The 24,193-nt window shown below is 46.6% G+C and overlaps 1 protein-coding gene across 2 annotated transcripts in view; it reads left to right on the plus strand.

Moving 5' to 3' along the window:
- The window catches only part of cdc42bpaa (CDC42 binding protein kinase alpha (DMPK-like) a), a 97,272-nt gene that overhangs the window by 4,336 nt on the left and 68,743 nt on the right, over window positions 1–24,193 (plus strand). For both annotated transcript variants that reach the window (XM_062523422.1, XM_062523423.1), the window contains exons 2-3: window positions 16,895–16,986; window positions 24,052–24,135. In XM_062523422.1, coding sequence (XP_062379406.1) covers window positions 16,895–16,986; window positions 24,052–24,135 — 176 coding nt within the window. The remainder of the gene's footprint in view (window positions 1–16,894; window positions 16,987–24,051; window positions 24,136–24,193) is intronic.

A 24,193-nucleotide genomic window follows, 5' to 3' on the forward strand; every position in this document is an offset into this window, starting at 1 on the left:
AATGGTCCTTGTTTACTTATGAATGTTGGTTGCTGTTCATTTCCTGTACTTTTTGGCCAAGATAAGCTGAGAAAACATTTGCATGTTTGTAGACAGACAGATAGCAGCCCGACATTGTCACTACATGTGTCTAAAACGGCAGGATATGACATCCTGCCCATTAATGTTATGTTTTGTCCATATCAGCTGTTGAAAATCTGAATAGGTTGTTCAAATTGGAGAATTGGTGAATTTCTTCACCAATCTTCCAATGTTCTTAGTGATATTGCGTAATGCACACCTGCATTGGTCTGTCAACCTCTGTTGACTCTAACTCTAGTATTTTGGTCCTAAAGACTAGAGGACTGGGTGCTATGTCAGTTAGTGCCACTGTTGATGCCGTGCCTTGCTTGGCTTATTGCAGCTGGAGGCTGGCATGATTATCAGACAGCGTGAAGTGTGTGTATGTGTGTGTGGTGTGTGCGTGTGAACAGAGGTAGGCTGACCATCTCTGGAGTAGAGAAAGTGTGCGTGTACGTGTGTGTGTTTGTATGTAAGTGGCTGCAGTCATTCTGGCTGCCTAACTGTTAGTTGTAGCCTGTGTGTCTGTGTGTGTGTGTCTTTTGTTTTGTCCGTTCCATGGCGTCTGGTCCCCATGTGTCTGGTGTGGTCCGAGGGAGAGAAAGAGCTGACTCAGGCACGGGATCCTCTCACTGCCCTCTGGTATTTCCAGAAGGTCCTCCCGCCCAGGGATTGTCCACCGCAGCAGCTGTTTGGAATACAGTAGCCGTCTGCCTTTAAACGCCGCCGCCGCCGCCCCCTTCCGCTTACCCCATGTCCTCTCTCTGTCACCCCACACCTCACCTCACCCCACCCCACTGTCCCTTTTTAAAAGAGACCCTGCTACCCTATATGACTGAAGAAAACCCCCTTGTTGTTATGGCAGCTTTGCTTGTTTACGCTGAACCACACAAAGCCGACACAATGCTGTCCCAGAGTGTTTTTTTCCGACACACACACAGGGCGAACCGGCATTCCCCTAGCAGAGGTGTGACGTCTGGTTTAGGGCCGTCTATGATACTGTGCTGTGAGACCACTCACAGTCACAACTCGGATGATCCTTGCTCAGAAGATTGCTCTAGAATGCCACTGGGAATTAGGAGCTCTAGAGTGCTACTGTGAATTAGGAGCTCTAGAATGCCACTGTGAAGTAGGAGCTCTAGAATGCTACTGTGAAGTAGGAGCTCTAGAATGTTACTGTGATGTAGGAGCTTAGAGAAAAAAATAACCCCGGCTTCAGTGAGCCGCATCGTTTAATCAATTTGACATAGTTGTCAATGTGGCGACAAACCCTAACAAAGCATAGCAGAACCTATGACCGTATTAAAGGTTAAAAACTTTTTTTTAATGTGAGAGGATGCGTAAAGAGGCAGCGTGTTAAAGTGAACAGGAAAAAAAGTAAACTGCTACACAGATAGAAGGAAACTCTTCTGACAACTCACCACCACGGTTTGAGTTAACGTTCAAATGCACAGCTCAGATGCCTCAGAGCTGTGGGGTGTCCTACGAAGCAAGTTAGACAAATCTAGGTTATCTAGACATATCGAGGCTGCACAAAGCCTCAACTCGGGTATTAAGTTAAGTGATCCTACGAAAGCAGGTATGTGATAAATTTGTCAAACTAGGCTTTCAGCTCAGATCTGTGCGCGTTCTCGTGGTTGGGGTGATTTTGACCAATCGGGAAACGTGGAGACGCACATGACAGCCTAGGTTTAAAAACGATTACTTCCGCATTTATGAGCGGTAGCGAAATCTAGGGTGGTCTTTTTTAGTGTCTAACCTATAACATCAAAAAGTCGATGGTCATCAGATATTGTATGGCATGCATGTCCATAGTAGTGACATATTAGCACGCACAACATAGTTAAAAGCGCCTTCGAGATTCAAAATGTTTGCAGAGGCGAGGCCGAACCTGTTAAAAGTATGACAGATTAGCACACGTGAGATAACTTCGTTGTTCAAGATAATGGATTGGTTAGAATTGGTCAGAGGGCGGTGATATTTCACGATTTGAGCTATAACTAAGCACATACCCCGCTCCCGAGCAGGTTTGGTTGCGAGCATAAGATACCATGGTGATACAGCGACGCTAAAACAAATCCACTTTCGTATGACAGCATACCCTGGTTTTGAGCGCAACATACCTCGCTAAGGCACTAATCGAGCTTCGTAGGACACCCCACTGGGCAGTATCATCCAGGACATTTTTAATTCCTAGTCGTCTCTGAACTTATTGTCAGTAGGCTCATGTGGGCTGTGCTATTTGATGTAATGTTCAGACACTAAATGAGCGACATGAGTGTTTTCAGCCCACAACCTACTTTTTGTAATCCGTCAACACGCCACACTGGTGTATCTTGCTGATCAATTCTTTTGTTGGCGTGAACGATGTGTTTCGCTGTTGCTTCATCAGGTTCAAGACTGAATGTAACGACGAGGCAACAACAACGAAATGGGTCGTTCACGTCAATAAATGGCATTTGTTGACGGCCTGATACTCTTGCCGCACATCACCAGCACCTGGGACTCAAGAAAGGAGGCTGTGCACAGGGTCATTGTTCTATTAACTACTTTTTATAATGTTGGATTAAGTAGTTCTAGTCTTCGGTTCGTTTAGTTGCTACACTATGTCAAACCCACCATACTGGTGCTCTTTATTAACACACTGTATTGATTCGGCTCTGCGGCTATCTCTGCTGCCAGCTCAGAAGTGGAACAACACTCACCCCCTCCATTCCATGAGTGTGCATTTTATACAGCACAGTGGAGCGGAATGACAGCGCAACATTCCAACCTTGAACAGGCATATGAACCCCCCCTTTCCTGTCTGTCTGTACTAAGGCTGCACGATTTTGGAAAATGGTCTAATTGGGATTTTCTGATAGTGCCACTCTGGTTCTCTTTCTTTTTTCTCTTGCTCTCTCTCTCACGCTCACGCTGTTGTGTTTGGAACTCTGACTGATTGTCACTCCCTGAACTCTCTCTGTCTCTCCCTCTCTTTCTGTCCACTCCCTCTTTCTCCCTCTCACTCTATCCTTCTCTCTCTCTCACCCCATCTATCTTTCCATCTCTCCCTCTCTGCCTCTCTTTTTTTTCTGTCTCCCTCTGTCTCTCCGTCTCTCTCCCTCTCACCCCCTCTGTCTTTCCATCCCTCCCTCTCTCCTTTCTTTCTGTCTACCTCTCTCTCCTTCCCTCCCTCTCCCTCCCCCTCCCTCTCCCCCTCCACCCACACTGATCTCTCTGCTTCCCCCTGTTGTCTATATATAGCCGAATGCTATTTTTTCCGCCTTCTCCCTCCCTGTGTCGCCCCCGTTGCCAGCTTTCGCAGAGTGTGTTGGCTGCGACGGCGGCGGCAGTGGCGGCGGGGACACAAACAGCCAAGAGAGGCTCACTGTTGAGGGAGAGTGAAGCGGCTGGGCTTTGCTTTGTGTGTCGATGGATGGGCTGCTGATTAGAGGCCGAGGCCAATGGGAACGGCCCCTCCCTGCCGCTCAGTAATATCCAAGCCTGTGATTACGGAGGTGACGGGGCCGCTGAGCTTTTTCTGGTGTTGTTGGTCATGAGCGGGCTGGTTTCTCTCTCTTATACACACACACACACACACACATTCACACACACACACACACACATACTCATATACACCCACAAACACACACACACACACACACCCTGACACATACAAACACGCACACACACACATACTCATATACACCCACCAACACACACGCACAAAGACTTACTCATACACACACACACACACACTCATGCATGCGTGCACCATACTCTTTCTGTCTCTGTTGGTCTCTGTGGGTATGGTAAGGGGAACTGAAGCAGATGACTTATGGAAAGGATCTGGTCCAGATATGGTTTAGACCTGCTCCAGAGTCAGCTGTTCCCAGAGGTCAAAGGTCAGCTGTTTTATGACCTTGCCACCTCACTTTAGGGAGGGTGCTGACTGCCCTTTGCCAGAGGTGAGATATCCGCCGCCCCAGGCCCAGGGCCTGTAGGGTATCATGTACCCAGCTCTGGCAGAGAAGAGGGCCCTTGACTGTGTGTGTGTGTGTGTGTGTTGGTTTCCCTGTGTGTGTGTGTGTGTGTGTGTGTGTGTGTGTGTGTGTGTGTGTGTGTGTGTGTGTGTGTGTGTGTGTGTGTGTGTGTGTGTGTGTGTGTGTGTGTGTGTGTGTGTGTGTGTGTGTGTGTGTGTGTGTGTGTGCACACGCACGCATATGTTAGTTGGTCCTGGCCCCTCTCTGTGTGTGTGTGTGTATTGGTCCTGGCCCCTCTGTGTGAGAGTGCGTACGTTAGGCTAGGCATGATCAGGCACTACACATTAGCTTAAGAGCAGAGGAATGCTGCTGGTATGTGCTGCAGTGCAGCGTCTGCTTGAATAACTGCTCTCCAGCAATTATGAAATTGACCTCTCTTAGCTAGAGACAGGGACGTGCGCACAAACATTCATACACACTCCCACACACCACACCACACAACACCACACCACAACAGCCCCACACACTCTCAAAACAAAACGGTGTGTAATTTCAGGCAACTTTGGACCCATTACCCAAATCACTGCTGACGCGTGTGAGCAGGTCAGCTCTCTCCTGGAAGTGTTTTGACTAAGGGGACTGTATGCCTCCTATATTAAGATATGATACAACTTTATTTCTCAGTTTGTGCTGAAATTCTTTTTGCATCCCTGGCCAGCGCATTTAAGGATAGGAGGACGGAAACCGTACATACATGTTAGACATATAGCATCAATAGACATAGGTGTAAATGTGAATGAGAACCTGCGTGCGCGCTTGCGTGCATGCGTGTGGATGAAAGGGAGGCACGAGTCAATGAGGCACGAGGCACGAGCACTTTGAGTGTTCGGAGGAGTAGGCAAGTGCTATATAAATGCGGTCCCTTTACCATTTGTTCGGGGCACAACATGCTGCTCCCAATCGCTTGTTTATGGCTGTATCTGGCGCCCTGCTTTATGATGTGTGTGTGTCGGTGTGTTCTACGTCTTCGGTGTTCAGCTGACTGTTGAGCATGCTATCAGCAAGTCTGTTTTAAACCCTCTACTGGACTGAAGCTGACATCAATAAAACATTAACATTTTGGGGATTACACTGTTTATGTAAGGACTGCCGGAAAGCTGTGAAGCTTGGCTGCTAGACAGTTGATTCCTTTTACTTATTTCTTGTATAGACATCTTTTTTAAAAATGTTTTTATTATTTACTGTTTTAAGAGGGCAATTAAATGCTGCCTAGTTTGCCTGCCCACCTCTTAGCATCCATCTTTTATCTTTTAGTGCCAGCTGCCATTTCTCAAGTAGCTTCCTCCACTCCAGAGAAATATGACTAGCTGACAGAGCTGATGGGAAAATAGTTTTGTATTGATTGCCTGTGATGAATATGAGTGGTTTAAGTGGTATCGCGATTGTGTCAGCAAGCCCTCCACTGCTGTTAAACACCGCTGCTCGGGGATTACGAACAGCGAAAGACTTAGGAGGATATTTTTGCGGTCAGATCCGATCCACATGTCCCACTCTCGCTGCTCCATCGATTCGGTCTGAAATGACCTATTGACCTACGTTCACTCCCTTCGGGCTAATGTGATTTCCCCTCTCATATCCAGTCCCTGACGTGGAGGCGGGAGGGGGGTTCATCTGAAATGGAGATGTCTGTGCCGCTTACATGCCATGAAATTACACGCCCAAGAGCGTTTGTTGGCCAGACCGTAACGCGACCTTTTAAAGGAGATCTCCGGCAGCTTTTCACATATCTCTGTTTTTCGAGGTCACCGAGTATTGTCGCTACACCCCCCCCCCCCCCCCCCCTCGAAAAGAATCAGTGCTACTTAGCTTGAGTTGCCAGGTAGCTACAGACCTAGTACACTCTGGGGGCATTTTTTAAATCAGATGGAGATGGGGGAGTGCTGTGGCGCAACAGGCTACAGCACTCGTGCCATATACGGGTCCGAGTGCCCACGGGGACCCAGGTTCGATTCCGACCTGCGGTCATGTCCCGATCCCACCCCATCTCTCTCTCCCACTTACTTCAAAAGGCCAAAAAATATACTTGAAAATAAAAACAAAATAAATCAGATGGAGATGTGTAGGATTTTAGTTGTCTCGAACGCTGGCACACAACTCTCTTCCATTGACCTGCATTGTGTATGTACTGCAGCACCCACCCAGTGACGTGCCAAGTGATGTTCCAAGAGAGCCTGGCTGGTGCTAGCTGGTTTGCATGATCACTTCAGTGATTACCTGGGCGGAGCAAAGTGTTTTTGGCACACAGTTTTTTTTTCCCACATTGTGGTGATATTTCAGGGTTGATACTGTAGCCTATAAAAACCTCCACATAGCACCTTTAAGTGAACACTGAGAACTCAACAAATGTAATGTCTTGAGTGTTCAGATCAGACCTGGAAAGCACACGGAGAACTGTTCCTGGATCTTAGCTACCCTGCTCTTTATCAGATTGTCAGCTTTTGATTGCTATTTTATGGCACTTTATTACCCTAATATATTCCTTGTTTTTTTGACTGCATCTGAACTGCTCTCGTGTTTAGTTTTTTCCTGTTATGATCTGTGTGTGTGTGTGTGTGTGTGTATACTGTGCTCTCCTGAGGTCCGTGAGGTCAGATTAGCCTCTTTGTGTAGGCTCAGTGTCCGCTCACGCTGTGTGTGTTTTTCTCCGCTGTAAGGAAAGCCGAGTGTGACAGGAGGAGGGGAGACAGGGCAGGCAGGCAGGGCAGGCAGGCCTCCCGGCCTCCCTGTTGGGCGGATCAGCTGTGTGAAGAGCCTGCCCGGAGCCCCAGGGCTCTGTAAAGGCTCAGACTCTGACTCGGGGGCCATGCTGTGTTTGTTTCTGTGTCTCTGGCTCTGTGTTTCCCTTTGGGCTATTTTCAGCCACTGACAGGAAGTGATGTATTACTCCGGCTCGCCTGGTCTCCAGACCGGGGGCAGGAGGAGCCTTGTGCTGGGCTGATCATGTGTGTGTACGTGAGGACAGGCCAGTGGTGGGGCTGGCCCTGGTCTGGCCCGGGCCTGGCCCGGATCTGGCTCTGATCTGACTGATGTGGGCTGGACCCAAATGTGGTAGCAGTTTTCCTGTCAAGACTTGAGGAAGCTTTTGAGTTGATTTAGTGTGTTCGCTTGGCTGAAGCATGTTGGTAGATTTGGATGACAAATGTTAGAGGCAGTATTGGGTTCTATTCTATTCCAAAAAAAACCTTACTATGTTCCTGTGGGCATGATCATACTCCTATTGTGTGTGTGTGTGTGTGTGTGTGTGTGTGTGTGTGTGTGTGTGTGTGTGTGTGTGTGTGTGTGTGTGAGATGGAATGTGTCGGAGGCTCTCTCTTCATTCTTGTGTTATGGCGCACTGGGACACCCATGTTTTTTTATTTACTTGTATTTTTTTTCTACTCAGCAGTACTCTTGCATAGCTACCATTTTTAAACCCAGAGTCTTTGGGAAAGATGGAAACAATGTATTCCCAAGAGTATGGCACAAAGCACAGCCATAAATAGTTAGGACTGTACTTTGGCATTTTGTAAAAAAAGAAAAGAAAAAAAAAGAAGAAATGCCTTCCAAGCTGAGCTCAGTGGCCTCCACTAAGTCATTTGTTAAGAGGGAATTTAAACTCCAGCAATCGTGCTTAGAGCCCTTTTAAACGCTGATCCCATTGGAGAAAATGCCCTGGCGGTTTAGCGGTGCGGGAATGTCTTTCCCCTCTATGGAAATGGTCTTTTAATGATACCTGCCTTTATATGGTCTGCCCACGCCGGCCGTCCCCTCTGCTTCAGTTGATTTGCAGCTCTGTGTCCACACTTGCATGTTCTCTCTCTCTCTTGCCCTCTCTATTGCTCTCCTTCTCTCTCTCTCTCTCCCTCCCTCCCTGTCCCTCTCTCTTGCCCTCTCTCTTGCTCTCCCTCTCTCTATTGCTCTCCCTATCTCTCTCTCCCTCCCTCCCTGTCCCTCCCTCTTGCCCTCTCTCTTGCTGTCCCTCCCTCTCTCTCTCCCTTTCTCTCTTGCTCTCGCTCTCTCCTCTCTCCTTCTCTCTCTCCCTCCCTCCCTCCCTGTCCCTCTCTCTTGCCCTCTCTCTTGCTCTCCCTCCCTCTTTCTCTCTCCTTCGCTCTCTCTCTCCCTGTCCCTCTTTCTTGCCCTCTCTCTTGCTCTCCCTCTCTCTATCATTCTCTTTCTTTCTCCTTCTCTTTCTCTCTCTCCCTCCCCCCTTTCTCTCTCTCTCTCTCTGCAGACTGGGGAGCTGTTGCAGTCCTGCTTTCTGGGCATTTTAACAAGGGCAGAGTAAAACCTGCCGTTTGTGTGTGTGTGCATGCGCCACTCTGAGTCCTGGGCATTTTAACAAGGGCACTGCAGAACTGTCTGTTAATGTGTGTGTGTGTGTGTGTGTGTTCTCTGCATGAAACAGCTGCTTTGGAACAACTGCAACACAGAACCACTCAGCAGTTCCTCACCAGACTCTCTCCAGAAATACTTTCGGAACCGTTCCCTCACTTCTAACCCCAAGGCCCCATTTAAAAAAAAAAAAAAAAAACAGGAAAAAATTGGATGACTAGGCAGGCTGCATCTGTCAAAGCTCAACTTATTTTCTGTGCTCAGTTAAGTTGATCTTTGGCAACCTCACTGTGTTTGGTTTGTGCGTGTGGGTGTGTGTTTGTGTGTGTACATCCTAGAGCAAACCTCTGGTTACCATGGAAACGGAGAGTCACCACCCCCCCACCCCCACCCCAAATCCCCCTCATCAGTGCAGTGTCCAGTTAAGAGTGCTGTGTGTGCTCCTCCTGCTCCCTAACTGGATTGCCTAACAGGCTTGCACCCCCAATGCACACACACACACACACACACACACACACACACACACACACTCATACACTCCAGCCTCCCCTCCGGTTTGTTTACTGAATTAAATTGTCTAATCAGATCTCTGGGGGAAACAAGCGGCGGAGTGAGAGCGAGGAATGCTGGCGGCCTGAGAGCGGTTAGTCTCTAATGGCCAGGAATCCGACGACGCAGACGCAGGCCCGGCCCGGCCCACGCTGGCCCACGCCCGGCCCACGCCCGGCCCAGCAGAGGAGGCTGAGCTGAGCGCATGATGGGAATATTATGGAACACATAGTTTGGGCATGACGACAGGATAGCACACTACACTCACTCACTCACACTCAAGCTCACGCTCGCTGGCTTGCTGGCTTGCTGGTTGCTTTCCCTTATCTTGTGGTTTCTGGAGGGTTTCTGGAGGGTTTCTGTAGAGCGCTGTGGTCATTAATACTAGTGTCCCACGTCCCCTTCCCCCATGCTGGATGCTGATATCTCACACACACACGCACACACACACACACACACACAGGCCCACATACACTTAGCACATGCTGAGTAGACGTGTATTCTGGATTCAGATTCCTATCCGTGACCCGTGTCCCTAATCTGGATCATGACCATTCCAGAGTTGATTCTCCTGACATTCTGACATTCTAAATTCCTTTCTAAGAATGAGGGGGCTCATTCAGGAGGTTGTGGTGGTGTTGTAGCCTTTTCTCTGTTACATTTGCGGACGCATTCATATTGTGTGGTGCTTTTTTTGACCCACAATACTGAGGTGGGAGAGCCACAGCCACAAGGATGGAATCAAGCGGCCCCTGTTGAGTGTCTGCTATCAAAGCAACACTAAAGCCGTTTTCCTCTGTCGCAGACACACTATTTATTTATCCAGCCAATTACAATGTCCACAGACAAGATAGAGTATGTTGCATGGTTTTATGGAAGTATGATGTATTGCGACATCGAAGCAAATCAGATTGGTAATTTCTTATCTCATTCCATTGAACTACAGATCCGCTACCCGATCTGATAAACGTACATTAGTGCGGTTATAGCCAATAGATGGCCGCGAAGCAAATACAGAAGTGCCGTTCACCCTGTTGCGAGTTGATGAACCACTGAAATGATTTTGGAAACATTATTTTAGGGAACAAAAAAACTCTTTAGTGTCGCTGCTGTTAAACAAACCTGACCAGGAGTGAGATGGTCATCTGGTCTTTCACACAGAAAGGCCAGTGTTCTCCCGGCCCCTGTGCAGAGCTCTTGCGGTGCGGGCCTTGCTTTGACTGTAGCGTGTGGGTTGCAATCCGAGACTGGTGTTTTTGTTGTGTGTGGTTTGGGGTGGTGTATCACAAAAAGCCACACTAGTTTCAAGTGTCTGGCTGTTGCAATTCAGGTAAGACCGCGCGTCCGCCGATACTGTGCTAAATGGCCTTGTACTTTATATTGGTGGACAATCAAGAATGCATAAATAGCCCTCCACAGCCTGTACTGTATATATAGTCCTAAAAGAGTGTTTTGTTTTTACTCTCACGGCATCCTTTGGAAAGCAGGAAAGACATCAGATTTGGGTTCTCCAAGGCAGAGGGTCATGGTCATCTGCAGCTTTGTGAAGGCCGAGGATGGAGGTCACGCTGGAAGTCCACTTGTGTCCTTTCTAGGACACTGTTGTGTCTAATTTGGTTAACTTAGTTAAAATCAGAAGGATTTTGACAAAGCGAATGAATACTACGGAAGGTGTGCATTAATGCATTTCTGAGCCATGGTTCATGAAGCACGCTGCCCAGGCCATTTTGTGCCTTTGCTTATATACCTTTTGAATACGATGTAACCTGTTTATGTAAACCAGAATAGCTGGCAGATGTACACACATCTTCTTTCCCTACTGGGTAAAGGCTAGTCAGTAATTACCTCTGCCAAAGATTTCATCAGGTTTTCATCAGGGGTTAGTTTGTTTGTTTGTTTGTTTGTCTGTTAGCAAGACGACTCAAAAAGTTATGGATGGATTTCGATGAAATTGGGATTGATCCGGATCACCGTCTGGATCGATCCAAGAGGCGGTTATGTTCTCGCTTGGCGGAGGTTTGCGCTCTCTGAGTGCCTTTCTAGTTAGGTCTGCATTCTTTTCTAGTTAGGTCTGAGTGCCTTTCTAGTTAGGTCTGCATTCTTTTCTAGTTAGGTCTGAGTGCCTTTCTAGTTAGGTCTGCATTCTTTTCTAGTTAGGTCTGCATTCTTTTCTAGTTAGGTCTGCATTCTTTTCTAGTTAGGTCTGAGTGCCTTTCTAGTTAGGTCTGCATTCTTTTCTAGTTAGGTCTGAATTCTTTTCTAGTTGGGGCTGCATTCTTTTCTAGTTAGGTCTGCATTCTTTTCTAGTTAGGTCTGCATTCTTTTCTAGTTAGGTCTGCATTCTCTTCTTACTGCCCAGTGGTGACTATGGGCCTCTCATCTCTTGGCTTCAGGCCCTATTTGTAATGTGGCTATTTGCAGCCTGCTGTTTTCCCTAGGGCAGTCCTCAGTGGGTCTGTCATAAAGGAGATATGCCACAACACCTTACTAGGTGGTGTTAGACCACCTGCGGCCCTCTAGCTCCTCTCTAGTGACTCCTTGGCTTTCTCTTAAGATGGAAGTTATAATGTATTTAGAACAATTTTGTTTACTGTAGTCTGTAGTTCTGTTAGGTCTGTAGTTCTGTTAGACCAGGAGCCACATGCGGCACTTTTAAGCTCCTCTCTAGTGACTCCTTGGCTTTCTCTTAAGATGGTTGTTATAAAATATTTCGACCAATTTCGTATACTGTAGTCTTACTCTGTTAGGTGTTAGACCAGGAGCAGGCAACCTGCAGCCCGAGGGCCACATGTGGCTCTTTAAGCTCCTCTCTAGTGACTCCTTGGCTTTCTCTTAAAATGGAAGTTATGAAATATTTTGAACAAATTCATGTAGTCGTTAAGCTACAAGCTGTCCCACAACAGTTAGTGGAAATATTATACCGTACCAGAGATGGGAGTAAGTCACACATATGCAAGTCTCAAGCAAGTCTCAAGTCTTAGACTTCAAGTCTCAAGCAAGTCCCAAGTCGTTTTTGTGAGGGTCGAGTCAAGTCAAGTCAAGTCATAGCTTAGGTCGAGTCAAGTCAAGTCAAGTCATAGCTTAGGTCAAGCAAGTCACAAGTCAAGTCATATAATAAGCTGGAAGACAACCGTCTTAAAACTTGAAGAGACGGCAGTTTTATGTAGCCCTCCTTTGCACAAAAGGGCTAACACATAAGAAGGGGATATAAGGCTAAAGAATAATTTAAAATGCTCACTAGGACCAGCAGGATCAGAATTACTAGGAACGACTACAGGGCCTGGTGTACCAAATTACCAGACAGAGTCTGTGTATGTGTGTTTAGCTCATGTTTTCATTGCATAATATTCCATTAATAAATACCATATGGAAATGAGATGGAGACACTTCTATGTTAGGCTACTATTTACTCTTGAAAGTGGCCCATTTCTCATTTATGTCATACATCTCTCATATACTTATACATACATTTACAGTAATAGGGTTTGTGCATGTTGTTTGGCTGTTATACTTTATGATTTAACAAAAATTAAAGCAGCTAGCGCTAACAAACTAACAGCTACATTGATGTGGTAGACCAGGGATGGGCAACTTTCATGACTAAGAGAGCCACAATTTTCATCACCATCAGAGGGCCAAATGTGGCTGCGCACTTTTGCACATCTGACATGAGAGAAGCTACAAAATAATTCTGAATAAGAATTAAATGTAGCCTATAACATACAGTATATACATTTCATGCTCAAATGCATTTTTAATAGGCCTATACATTCCCTAACGACAAATACAAGTATTTTACAGCCACATGAGTGAAAAGTATTAATTTCAGTGCAAAGGGCTCACATAGCTAACTGAAAACCAGTTAGTGCAACATAGCCTCATATTCAATGCATTTACTGTAGCCTATGCTCCCACTCCATTTTTAAGAATGTATAGACATTTTCTAAAGCCCATGGTGAGAGTACAGATGTGATGTAACATCCATCACATAGCCTACTCTCATCCAAACGCAAAGAAGTCGCCTACTTGCAGTCATGCATGATTTGTCTCAGCTTCCCCTCGACATTATCGAGAATGTCGACAATTATGTGCGTCGGGACAAAGACCGTTTCGAAGTTTTTATCTCCACCAATGTTTTTATCGGGGTTTGTTGGGTTGTCTGTTTGTCTGTTCGCAAGATAACTCAAAAAGTTATGGATGGATGCAAGAGGAGGTGATCTGTTCGCTTGGAGGTTTGCGCAGTGATTTTCAGATACCGTATTTCAGTCAAATTGTCTGTTATTTGATAGGCGGGATCAATGTGAAACTAAGTCAACATGATAAAACTTAATGTGATGCAAACAGCAAGCTCTTGTCACGTTTGACTGATGGAGATGGGATGTTAGCTGCTAGCTAACGTTAGATTAAAAAAATAATGTGAAATTAGCTAGAGACATTTCTTACTTTTCTTTGTGTAGTCGGAAATGGCGGATACAATTTGACGTGGTGCTGGATGTGTCGGATATTTTTGCGCTGCACACTTTGCGTTTCTTTTCCTTTCTTTTGTTGAGTTGAATAGTCTTTAAATCCAAATGTTATGATTTTGGAAACTGGTAACAGCTTCCATCTTCTTAACCCCGACCGCTCTACTGTAGATGGCGGGCGCGTCACCTAGCACCTAGAGAGGTTGCCAGGTTCGCCCACATGCAACAGGAAATATCCAATCGAAAATAGTTTTTATTATTATTATTCACCAATTAACCAAGACAGCAATGACTTGTCGAGTCATTGCATGCAAGTCTAAGTCAAGTCTCAAGTCATGAGTAGCAAGTCCAAGTCAAGTCAAGTCTTTTCTCACAGTTGATCAAGCAAGTCACAAGTCCTCAATCTGGCGACTTAAGTCTGACTCGAGTCAAGTCACTAGACTCGAGTCCCCCATCTCTGTACCGTACATTATACTGCATAAATGCGAGTATGCCAGATGCCTGAGGCTAATAGAGACGGAGATGTTTAAACTGATTTCTTTTTAACGATTCTGATATCTTTGCGGCCCTAGACAGATTCATTTTTTTTTATCTCTGGTAAAAAAAAAGACCCTTTTTAAGAGAAAAGGTTGCCGACTCCTTTGTCAGACTGTCTATAATGCTGTAATGTCCTTGGAAATGGAGGCAAGCCAATCTACTGCATAGCTAGCTCTAGCCTTCTGCCTTCTAGCACCATGTCTTACACCTGCTTAATCACCACTTGTACAGAGACAACACACACACACACACACACACACACACACACACACACACACACACACACACACACACACACACACACACACACACACACACACACACACACTCTTTGGCATCCTCTTGAGGGTTGAGCACTGTGTCTGGCCCTGTATACCCTCTATCCAACACACACATTTTACAGCTACACACACACACACACACACACACACACACACCATCCAGGGGGCTGTGCGCTCTGGAGGAATCCCAAAGGTGCAGCTTTAGCAAATAAACCAGCCGTTACATTCTCACACACACACACACACACACACACACACACACACACTCCTTGGCTCTTGTACCACTACTTGTCACTCGGGGAAAAAAGGTCTGCTGCACATCAAGAATAGACTTGCCGACCTAAAGTGCCTGTGTCGAACCGTATCACACTTTTCAAAGTTGATCAGGCTGAAGAAATCGCAGCATAGCCTCTGGTCACTGATTACTCACATATCCTCAGAATCAGATCAGAATATTTGTTCCTGCACAAATAATCATTCTTGGTTTGGTGCTGCATAAACGCCTCGGTCCTCATTCGCCCATATTCACGCGCTCCCTTGATTGACGCCGGTTGCCAATCTCAGAGGGGTGATGTGCTGCGCTCCATTTGTCTCTTAAGTGGGAACTGGGAATTGCATCATAACAAAGTTAGAATAGAATAGAATATATACTTTTTTGATCCCGTGAGGGAAATTCAGTTCTCTGCATTTAACCCAATTTAACCGAATTAGTGAACACACAGCACACAGTGAACACACAGTGAGGTGAATCACACAACCCAGAGCAGTGAGCTGCCTGCCCAACCAGCGGCGCTCGGGGAGCAGTGAGGGGTTAGGTGCCTTGCTCAAGGGCACTTCAGCCATGGTGGACTGGTCGGGGATCGAACCGGCAACCCTCCGGTTACAAGCCCGGTGCGCTAACCAGTACACCACGGCTGCCCCTAAGTTGACTGTATTCTAGTTGTAACAAGTCGTGAGAACACGATGCTTCTATTTGTTAGTAATTTGTTGTTGGAGATTGTTACCAGATATGGTAAATTAATACCGGTTTATAATGAGGCCGTGTGCAGAGGTTGCTGTACGCATGGCCATCATTTCATGACTATGGAACTGTGTCTCTCTGTCTCTCTCTGTCTGTTTGTATATTATAAGTGGCTTGTGTAGCAAGGCCTGCCACAGTTTGACCGTTAATCATAGTACTCAATCAGACTCTCAACATCAGCCTCTGGAGCAGATGGAAAATATGTATGTGGGTGTTTGCAAAGGTGTGTGTGTGTGTGTGTGTGTGTGTGTGTGTGTGTGTGTGTGTGTGTGTTAGAGAGAGAGATATTGTTTTTATGACTATGCTGCTTTATGTTCTGTTGTTTTCTAGACATATATTGTATGCTTTGGCAACAGTTCCTTTATGAATTACCATGCCATTGAAATGAATTAAAAGAGAACATACAACCAAATAAAATGCATATCTAGCCTGGACATGCATAGGAAGGGTTGGTGTGTGATTAATCGTACTTCTCTTGCGCTGCTGTGTGTGTATGTGTGTGTGTGTGTGTGTCCTTGAGTTCTCCTATCTGAGTGTGATTACTTGCCCTGTTGCTGAAGTTGCTCTTCACCAGTGTAGCACTGCACTGTTACACCGAGGACACATCACTGACAGCAGCGCACACACGTTAAACTCATCTTGGATTAGTTTCCCTCTGGTGTGTGTGTGTGTGTCTGTGGATATTGCCCACGAGAGCAGCTGACCCAGAAGTGTCTCTGGTTCTGTTTGGGCCCTGGGCTCTGATCAGGCACGGTTCAGTGGCCCTAATGCATAGCTTCCCCGAGCTGCTTTCTCATGGTCATGCTGGAATTTTCCCAGACATGCTTCTAAATTACATTTCTTCCGCCTATGGAAAACTGAGTTAGCACTGAGGATGTTTGCATCCTTTTGACATCACCCCCCTCTCGGCTCTCTGTCTCGCTCTCTGTCTCTCTGTCTCTCTCTCTCTCTCTCTCTCTCTCTCTCTCTCTCTCTCTGCCTCTCTCTCTGCCTCTCTCTCTCTCTCTCTCTCTGCCTCTGCCCTGCAAGCCAGGATTCTGTGTGTGTTGGTTTGTGCATATGTACTCTCTCTGACATGTGTTCTGCTGTCAGTCTCTGAAGGTTCCAGCAGTCATCTCGTGTTTCCTATCATTCCGACATCTCACAGACCTACAGGCATTTAAAGCACAGCATCCATCCATCCATCCAGCCAGCCAGCCAGCCAGCCAGTGCATCAGTGAAGTGAATGACTTCTCCTGAAGTTGTGACTTCTCCTGAAGTTATTCAGACTTGGTTGGCTTGTTTGGTCGGGTGGTTTTATAGAGTTCTGTATAATTAAATGGAATGGCCGCCATGTGCATTTCAGTTGTGTGAAGTTGTGTTTAATTGAACCTAATCGTGCATTTATAGGTTTTGGGGAGTTTGGTTTTATAGTATGGAACTGTACATTGGCTCATTTCCTCCCTCTCTTTGCCTTTTGATGAATGCCTGTCTAGTGCCAAGGCGATTGTTTTTATTGCTTCAATCACTGAAGCATTCGCCATACGCCCAGTCTACACTTAGCAGTAACTCAAGTTTCAGTCATTAAAGAACTAACCATCTCTCTCTCTCTCTCTCTCTCTCTCTCTCTCTCTCTCTCTCTCTCTCTCTCTCTCTCTCTCTCTCTAGTCAAGCCGTTCACCTCCAAAGTGAAGCAGATGCGGCTACATAAGGAGGACTTTGAGATCTTGAAGGTGATTGGCCGAGGAGCCTTTGGAGAGGTAAGGAACTTGCACGCCATTGGCTGTTGGGGAGGGGGATCACCTCGGAGACAGAGCAGAAGGGAAAAGCTCACTGGACCTCCTCCAGGCAGTGACATATTTTAGCCATGACTCCAGGAATCCCTAGAAATGTGGGATGATTTGTTCCTAGAGAGAGAGAGAGAGACAGAGATTGAGAGAGAGAGAATGGATAAACACGCCTGTTTGTGGTTTAGGTTGGGGATGGTTTGGACACCACCATGGATTCTTCCAGGTCCCGGGACTGAAAACAATTTTCTGCCTAGATATCGTTTTTCAGGACACATGCTGATTATTGACTAGGATTTTGGACCGAGCGTTTTATTGGAAGAAAAATGAATATCTGAGCCCGGATCATCAGTCACATTTTTGTTAAGGTTGTCTAATAAATGATTACCTCATGTCTGTACCATGTAGGCCCAGTTTACACAGCAGCAGCAGAGAGGCTTTGCTGAAGACACACACAGCAGTAAAACTGAAGCGCTAGCCTAGCCTAGCGGTAGCATGCCGCATCTCCAAAGACAGCCCCTGGGGAATGGCTGTGGTGTGCCAGTGGTGAAGGTTGTTATGAGGACACATAAACATGTGGTCTGCACTCTCGGCGTGTGTTTGTTGACTTCTCATGCACTCACCCTGTGCCTCAGGTTTGGCCTGCGAACAGGTCTGGTACTCAGACTTCAGGCCAACCACATACAGTCTCCGAGGTCCCTAGTAACGGCAGGTGGGCCCAGCCCTCCTAACCTCTTAAGTGAGTTTGTTATTGGTCTAGCTATTAGGCCACTACACGGGGTTCCTACTAGTCATGACATTTCTGGAATATCATAGAATTAAAAGAAAGTCTATTCCAGACATGGAAAGTCAGGTTCAGATTTTGTCATTTTTCTTTGTACCAAGTCATAGAATAGCAGGGAATTATTTGTTTGTAGTAACATGTTCAAGATTACGGTCATTATTATTATCAAAAATAGTATTTTCCATACAGTATTATACTTTTGTGGGTTTATTCAGACACTTGCCATAATACAGTGGCTGTTTTTTGTCTGTTCAGCGTAAATGTATTTCTGTACATTAGGTTAAAGGTCATGGAAATTCAGCTCTTTAGTCGATGAAAGTCAGTCAGGTCATTTCACATTTGGCTTAGAGTGGGAACCCTGACTACATCAATCCAAGCAGGACCTGCAGGTCACCTTTACTGTATTCATCTGTCCTCAGTGAAATTGGCCCAGATATCGGGAAGTTGGGAGGTTGGGGATTATTCCGAGATCGTGGTTTAGTGACAAACCTGGTAAGATGCCTCCCAAATCACCTGGTGTTCCTAGTACTGGGATAGATACATACATGCCCCCCTTACCCCGCGTTCACACTGTCTACGTCCGTCAACGGATCTCATTCACTTTGCATGGGGCGGACTCGAAATGCATTGTGGGTCCGTCCGTTCCTTCAGCTCCGTTGCCTCCGTCAAGAAAGTTGAGAAATGTTCAACTTTTCAGGCAGCGACGCATCCGTCAGCCAATCAGATCGCGTGTATGCAAATCAGGGGGTCAGGATTTGGAGGGTTAGCTTCAGCCAGTTAGCATGTCATTTGGCCGCCGACATCTTTGAAAAAATGGCGTTCCATGGTTGTACCATATCCGGCACCAGCGCATGCACGAGACAGCTCATGCACGAGCTGTCTCAGCTCATGCACGAGTTTCGATTTCGGCACGAGCGTCCTCGCGCGTCCATGTTGATAACGCATTCTAGAAGACATAAATAAAATGACTGACGACTAGGATTAAGTTACCGATACTTGATGCCTGTGGATTATCATTATACCAGGCTTTGTGAATAAAAGAAAAAAGCAAATGTCGTTCTAATAGGTTACTATTATTTGCATTGGACTATGTATGCGTTGGCAAGGTATGATAAGACATTCTAGGAAATGCGAAGAAATTCTCTAACTAAACCCAATTATTAACCTACTCGCTGTCGTGTAGGCTAGGCTATGAAAACTATTTTAAAACGCTCAGGTGCAGACATGTAGCCTAGTTCATAACAAGGCAGCGTTGGGGGTCACAGCCTACAGTAGATAACGGCAAAAGTTTCCGACAGTGACAGCAGACTTAAAATGCATGCTGCTCGAAACATAACACATGGATGCGCGCTTCTACCGGTAAGCCTATAATATGCGTTGGCTTCATTTCGTCTGTCTACAAATGTAGATTTAAACTGCAAATTCACACTGGGTGCAGCACAAATAGCATATCTGGTATCCACACGTTTCTTACATCCCATGTCTACTTATTAAGAGTCATTTTCGTCGGGTAGACATATTGCGCACATAACGGCTACAGTCAGTTCAAAGCATTTACTGTGGGGATCATATTTATGTGTATGCTAACTGAATTCTTGCTCAATATTGACTCGCCATGTTTATTATATCATGACATATGAATATCACATTATAGGATTACGAGACAAGGGGCAAACTTCTCCACCACCATCCCAACTCAAATAATTAAATACATTTGCGCCTGTAACGATAGGAGCGCGTTCACGAACACCTTCTCTCACTCTCCAATCTTCATCAACGATGTACCTATGTTGTCTCGTTGTAACGTGGAACCTAATTGGCTCATTCTAGCTGGTGACGGAAATGGACACCCATGGAACGCCATTTTCTCAAAGATGTCTGCGGCCAATTTCAAACTTTTTTGGCTGAAGTAGCTAGCCTAGCATCGGCCATTGAAATGAATGGGGGCGGGACTTAGTCCCTCTCTCCAGTTCTTATAATACCTCCATGATGCAAATACACATACGGCAGACACAACCTCCGAGATCCGTCAACGGACGTGGACAGTGTGAACGCAGGGTTACCCTGATGATCAATGGAGCATTCAGTGGGAAGTTCAGGTCCCCTGCTGTTCCTGTTTGGATAGACGTGAGGGAGACAGAGAGACAGCTTAAGGGAGTGAGGAGAGAAGAGAGCGAGGGAATGAAGGAGAGAAGGAAAGACTGAGAGTGAGGCCTGCAGGCAAGGGAGAAGTGGGAGAGGAGGAGAGAGAAAGAAGAGGAGGCAGAGAGAAAGAGGGGTAGAGGTGGGAGAGGAGGAGAGAAAAAGAAAGAGGAGGAGAGGTGGGAGAGGAGGGAGAGAAGGAGAGAAAGAGAAAGGTGTGTGAGAGGTCTAGGAGGGAGAGAGAAAGAGGGGTAGAGAAGGGAGAGAGAAAGAGGGCTAGAAGAGAGAGGGAAAGAGGGGTAGAGCCGGTGCTTTCCCCTGGGTCCTCTCCCAGCTCTCTCGCTCCACTGCCCGCAGCCTCCCCCTGCTCTGCTGTAATCTGCTGATGTCTGAAGAAAGCCTCATTTAGGACATGGTATTCTGTTTGTCCCTCTTGGGCCCCTGTAGCTGTGTGTAATACATTTGGCTCTAGAACTGTCTGCGCAGAATATTTGTATTCCTTCACACCACACTTTCCCTCAGCTTCAGCTGAGACCATATGAGTTTGAGGCCTTGGAGGGGTTGGGTTGACTAGTGGCGGGGTTGGGGGGGTTGAGTGTATTGGTGGAGAGAGAGGGGGGGGGTTGTGCCTTGCAGCAGAGGCATAGCCTATTCACCAGAGAGACGGGATCAGACTCACGCCAGCACAATGGAACTGATGCCAAGGACATCGCGATCCCCCGATCAAACCACTCTAGAATAAGAGCACACTTAAGAATGTTGTTGATGCTGAAGAGAGAGGGTGTGTGTGTGAGTGAGTGAGACATATGAGAAGCGTTAATTTGTTCATTTGAGGTGTGTGTGTGTGTGTGTGTATGTGTGAAAGAGAGAGGCCATTCCTCTGAGTGCGGGAGTGTGTGTATGTGTTTCTTAGTGGCTGAGTCAAAGCAATTGTGTGTGTTAGAGAGTGATCAAGTGTGTGATAGTAACATTTCCCAATCTCTACCTGCTAATGAGAAAACACCTATCATTTACTCCTCTCCCAAGCACGACGTGCGCATATTGTTTATTTTTTCTGATCAGTAAGCTGAGAATTTTAGACGCTGAAATGAAATCTTCATCTGTCCTGCCTGAGCTCTCCTCTTGATATCCCCGCAGTAAGCCTGTTACCCTCAGCTCCACAAAGAGAGTTCTTGTGTCCCGTGGGTGCCAATCTCAACAATGCAGATGTGTTCACATGACATGACATGGGGATAACACCGGGATTCTCGGAACTCAGAATGTTACAGTACCCAGGCCTTCTAAATTAGATTTAGATTTAGTTCTAGTTCTGTTTATAGCCCGGGCCTGGATGGCCGTGGGGGCCAGATGAACAGAAGAGTGGTGGAGGTGGTGGTGTGGTTGAGGGTGCGATGTCGTTGGCTACGTCGGTGTTTGCTCTCTCCGTGTAAACTTTAGTAACCTCTCGCTTGGGCTGGAATGTACAGAATTCTCAATGAAAGCTTGTTTTGGCCACTTAGATGGGGATGGGAGGCAGGCGGAGAGGACAAGGGGGGTGGGAGTGAATCCTGCACTTGTTTCCCTTGGACTGTCTTCGGCGCTTAGGGTGAACGCCGCGCTGCTCTGCTGCTCTGAGCTCCACTGTTTTGCTTTTCCTTTTTCTATTTTTTTTTCTTCCTGTACTTCTTCTCCTTCTCCTTCTTCGTCTTCTTCGTCTTCCTCTGCTCCCTTTCTTCTTTGTGCTCCCGTGGTCGGTAGGAAAATAGAGAGAGCAGTATTCTCCTCCCCAGCCGGCACGCTGGAGCTGAGATATGCGAACGGAGTGTTTGCTGTCGGAAACAGACGCCTCCAGGCATGTTTAGACACAGCTTGTGTGTGTGTGTGTGTGTGTGTGTGTGTGTGTGTGTGTGTGTGTGTGTGTGTGTGTGTGTGTGTGTGTGTGTGTGTGTGTGTGGACTTGTGTGCACACAGGAGGTCCTTGTGGGATGTAGAGAGTGTGAATGAACAAGGAGAGGGGAACAGCGGGCTGCCTTCGCGGACGAGGCTGGCTGTCAGACTGAAGCTGTGTAAATATAAACACACGTGTGTGCGTGTGTGTGTGTGTGTGTGTGTGTGTGTGTGTGTGTGTGTGTGTGTGTGTGTGTGTGTGTGTGTGTGTGTGTGTGTGTGTGTGTGTGTGTGTGTGTGTGTGTGTGTGCATGTGTGTGTGCATGTGTGTGTGCATGTGTGTGCATGTTCAAAGCCCAGTGCTGCCCAATCAAGATGCAAGGATGCACAGTCTCCCCTTAGCCCTTCTCATACAATTGGATCCCTCTCTAAGATTACATGGGCCTCAGCCACAGAATCAGGCCCATGCAGTGGTCCAGTCGGAGGGTCTGTGCCAACAGGAAGCCGTTTGGGTACAGAGCCTCGCCATGAGGGACAAGACCTTCCATGTGTTTGTTAGTGTTAGTGTTAGTGTTAGTGTTAGTGTTTGTGTTTTTTGGTATACACTTTTGTCCAAGGCGATATAAATGCAAGTGCATCTGTAATGAAGTCAAAATGACCTTCAGATCATGAAGTAGGACTGCTGTTTGATCCTAGTTGTTGAATTGATCCACTCCATCTAAGGAAAGAACTTTTATGAACAAACATGCCCCCAGAGTGTACTAGCACTGCTGCTGCCTGGCAACTCTAGTTGTTGGCGGGAGCAACTCATGTTATTGCCCATGGGTGTCTGAATAGGGAGAGAAGACAGACTGAATGTCTTGCAGACGTTGTGTTTTCTGCAGGGATGATTTGTTCGATTGGGGAGAGATACTGTAGCTGTTGCCTGTTTTGTTCTGGCAAGATGTTGTTGCTGTTGAGAGAGGCGCCTTTTGTGGTGTGGAGAGATGCTCATAGGTGTGTGTGTGTGTGTGTGTGTGTGTGTGTGTGTGTGTGTGTGTGTGTGTGTGTGTGTGTGTGTGTGTGTGTGTGTGTGTGTCAGGTATGGGCTGTGTGTGTAACCCAACACCTGGTGTTGCAGCCTCTCTTGCCCTGTTGGCGTCGTCGGGCACCAGGCCTGACCGCATGACTGCCTATATCAGTCTAGCACATCTCTTGGCGTTCACACACACCTCCCTCTCTATCTCACACACACACACACACACACACACAAACACCTTTCCTTATCCTTTTTCCTGGCACTGACCCATCGCTCTTCATCTGCAGCGTGGAAGACAGTTGTGTCACAGCATGTCATGATATACTGTACCTGCCCTGCTAGGTGAGGCTGTTTTCTTTTCTTGCCAGAGCCCGAGGCGAGGCGAGGCAGGCAGCCTTTTTAGGAACTGGAGTCGTCTCCCCAGTCATGTGAATGGTCCTTTAGTGTGCTTGGTGTTGCTATTCGTTTGCTATTCATTGTGCACACAGCTCAGAATGTTACAGACTGATAAGAGCATTCCATTTCATTCACAGAAATGTTGTTGTTGTTGTTGTTGTTGTGTGAATGGTTAAGGTCTGTTGAGCTAAGAAAGTTCCATTCCATTCAAAAGGTTTTGTTGTGCCATGAATGCTCCATTCCACTCCGAAGTGTCTGGTGCCGGTTGCACAAAACACCTTATAATGTTTTCCTTAAGTATGACCGTTAAGGCTTAATTTCTCCTTTGTTAAGGGATTTATTGTAGGATTTTGCACAGAATACCTTAGATAGTTTCCATAGTTAAGGAAAGACGTTACGGGATTTATGCATTGAAAGGGAATTCTACAGTTTCCATGGCGATTATTTGTTTGCTAAGTCGCGCTTGCTTCTCTGACAGGGGAGCTACACCAGACGCGTAACTGAAGCACTCCGTTAGCGACGCGTATGTTGTAACCGGTCGCAGCAGTTAATTATCACTGTAGTCAATGGAAGTAGCTACACCAGACGCAACAGTGGCGCGTACATTCGAAAAAAATAGACCCATCTTCTAAAATGGATTTTACGCGTCGCTAACGGAGCGCTTCAGTTACGCGTCTGGTGTAGCTCCCCTGTGAGGGTGTGTTTTTTTAGTCAAATACCAGACTGTCAAAATCAATATCAAGTCAGAAATCTATATTCTGTATCCTGACTGTCATCCGTGCACCAAAATGAACAGAGTTCTGTGTTCTGAGTTCTGGTTCTTGTGCTTCAGGTTGCCGTGGTGAAGGTGAGGAATGCAGATAAAGTGTTCGCCATGAAGATCCTCAACAAGTGGGAGATGCTGAAGAGAGCTGAGGTAAGCTTCCTGAACACCGTCCTGAGGTAGAGTTCCTGAACCTTCACAGTACTGAACA

Source organism: Sardina pilchardus, chromosome 20 (assembly GCF_963854185.1).
Source record: "Sardina pilchardus chromosome 20, fSarPil1.1, whole genome shotgun sequence".
NCBI lineage: Eukaryota > Metazoa > Chordata > Actinopteri > Clupeiformes > Clupeidae > Sardina > Sardina pilchardus.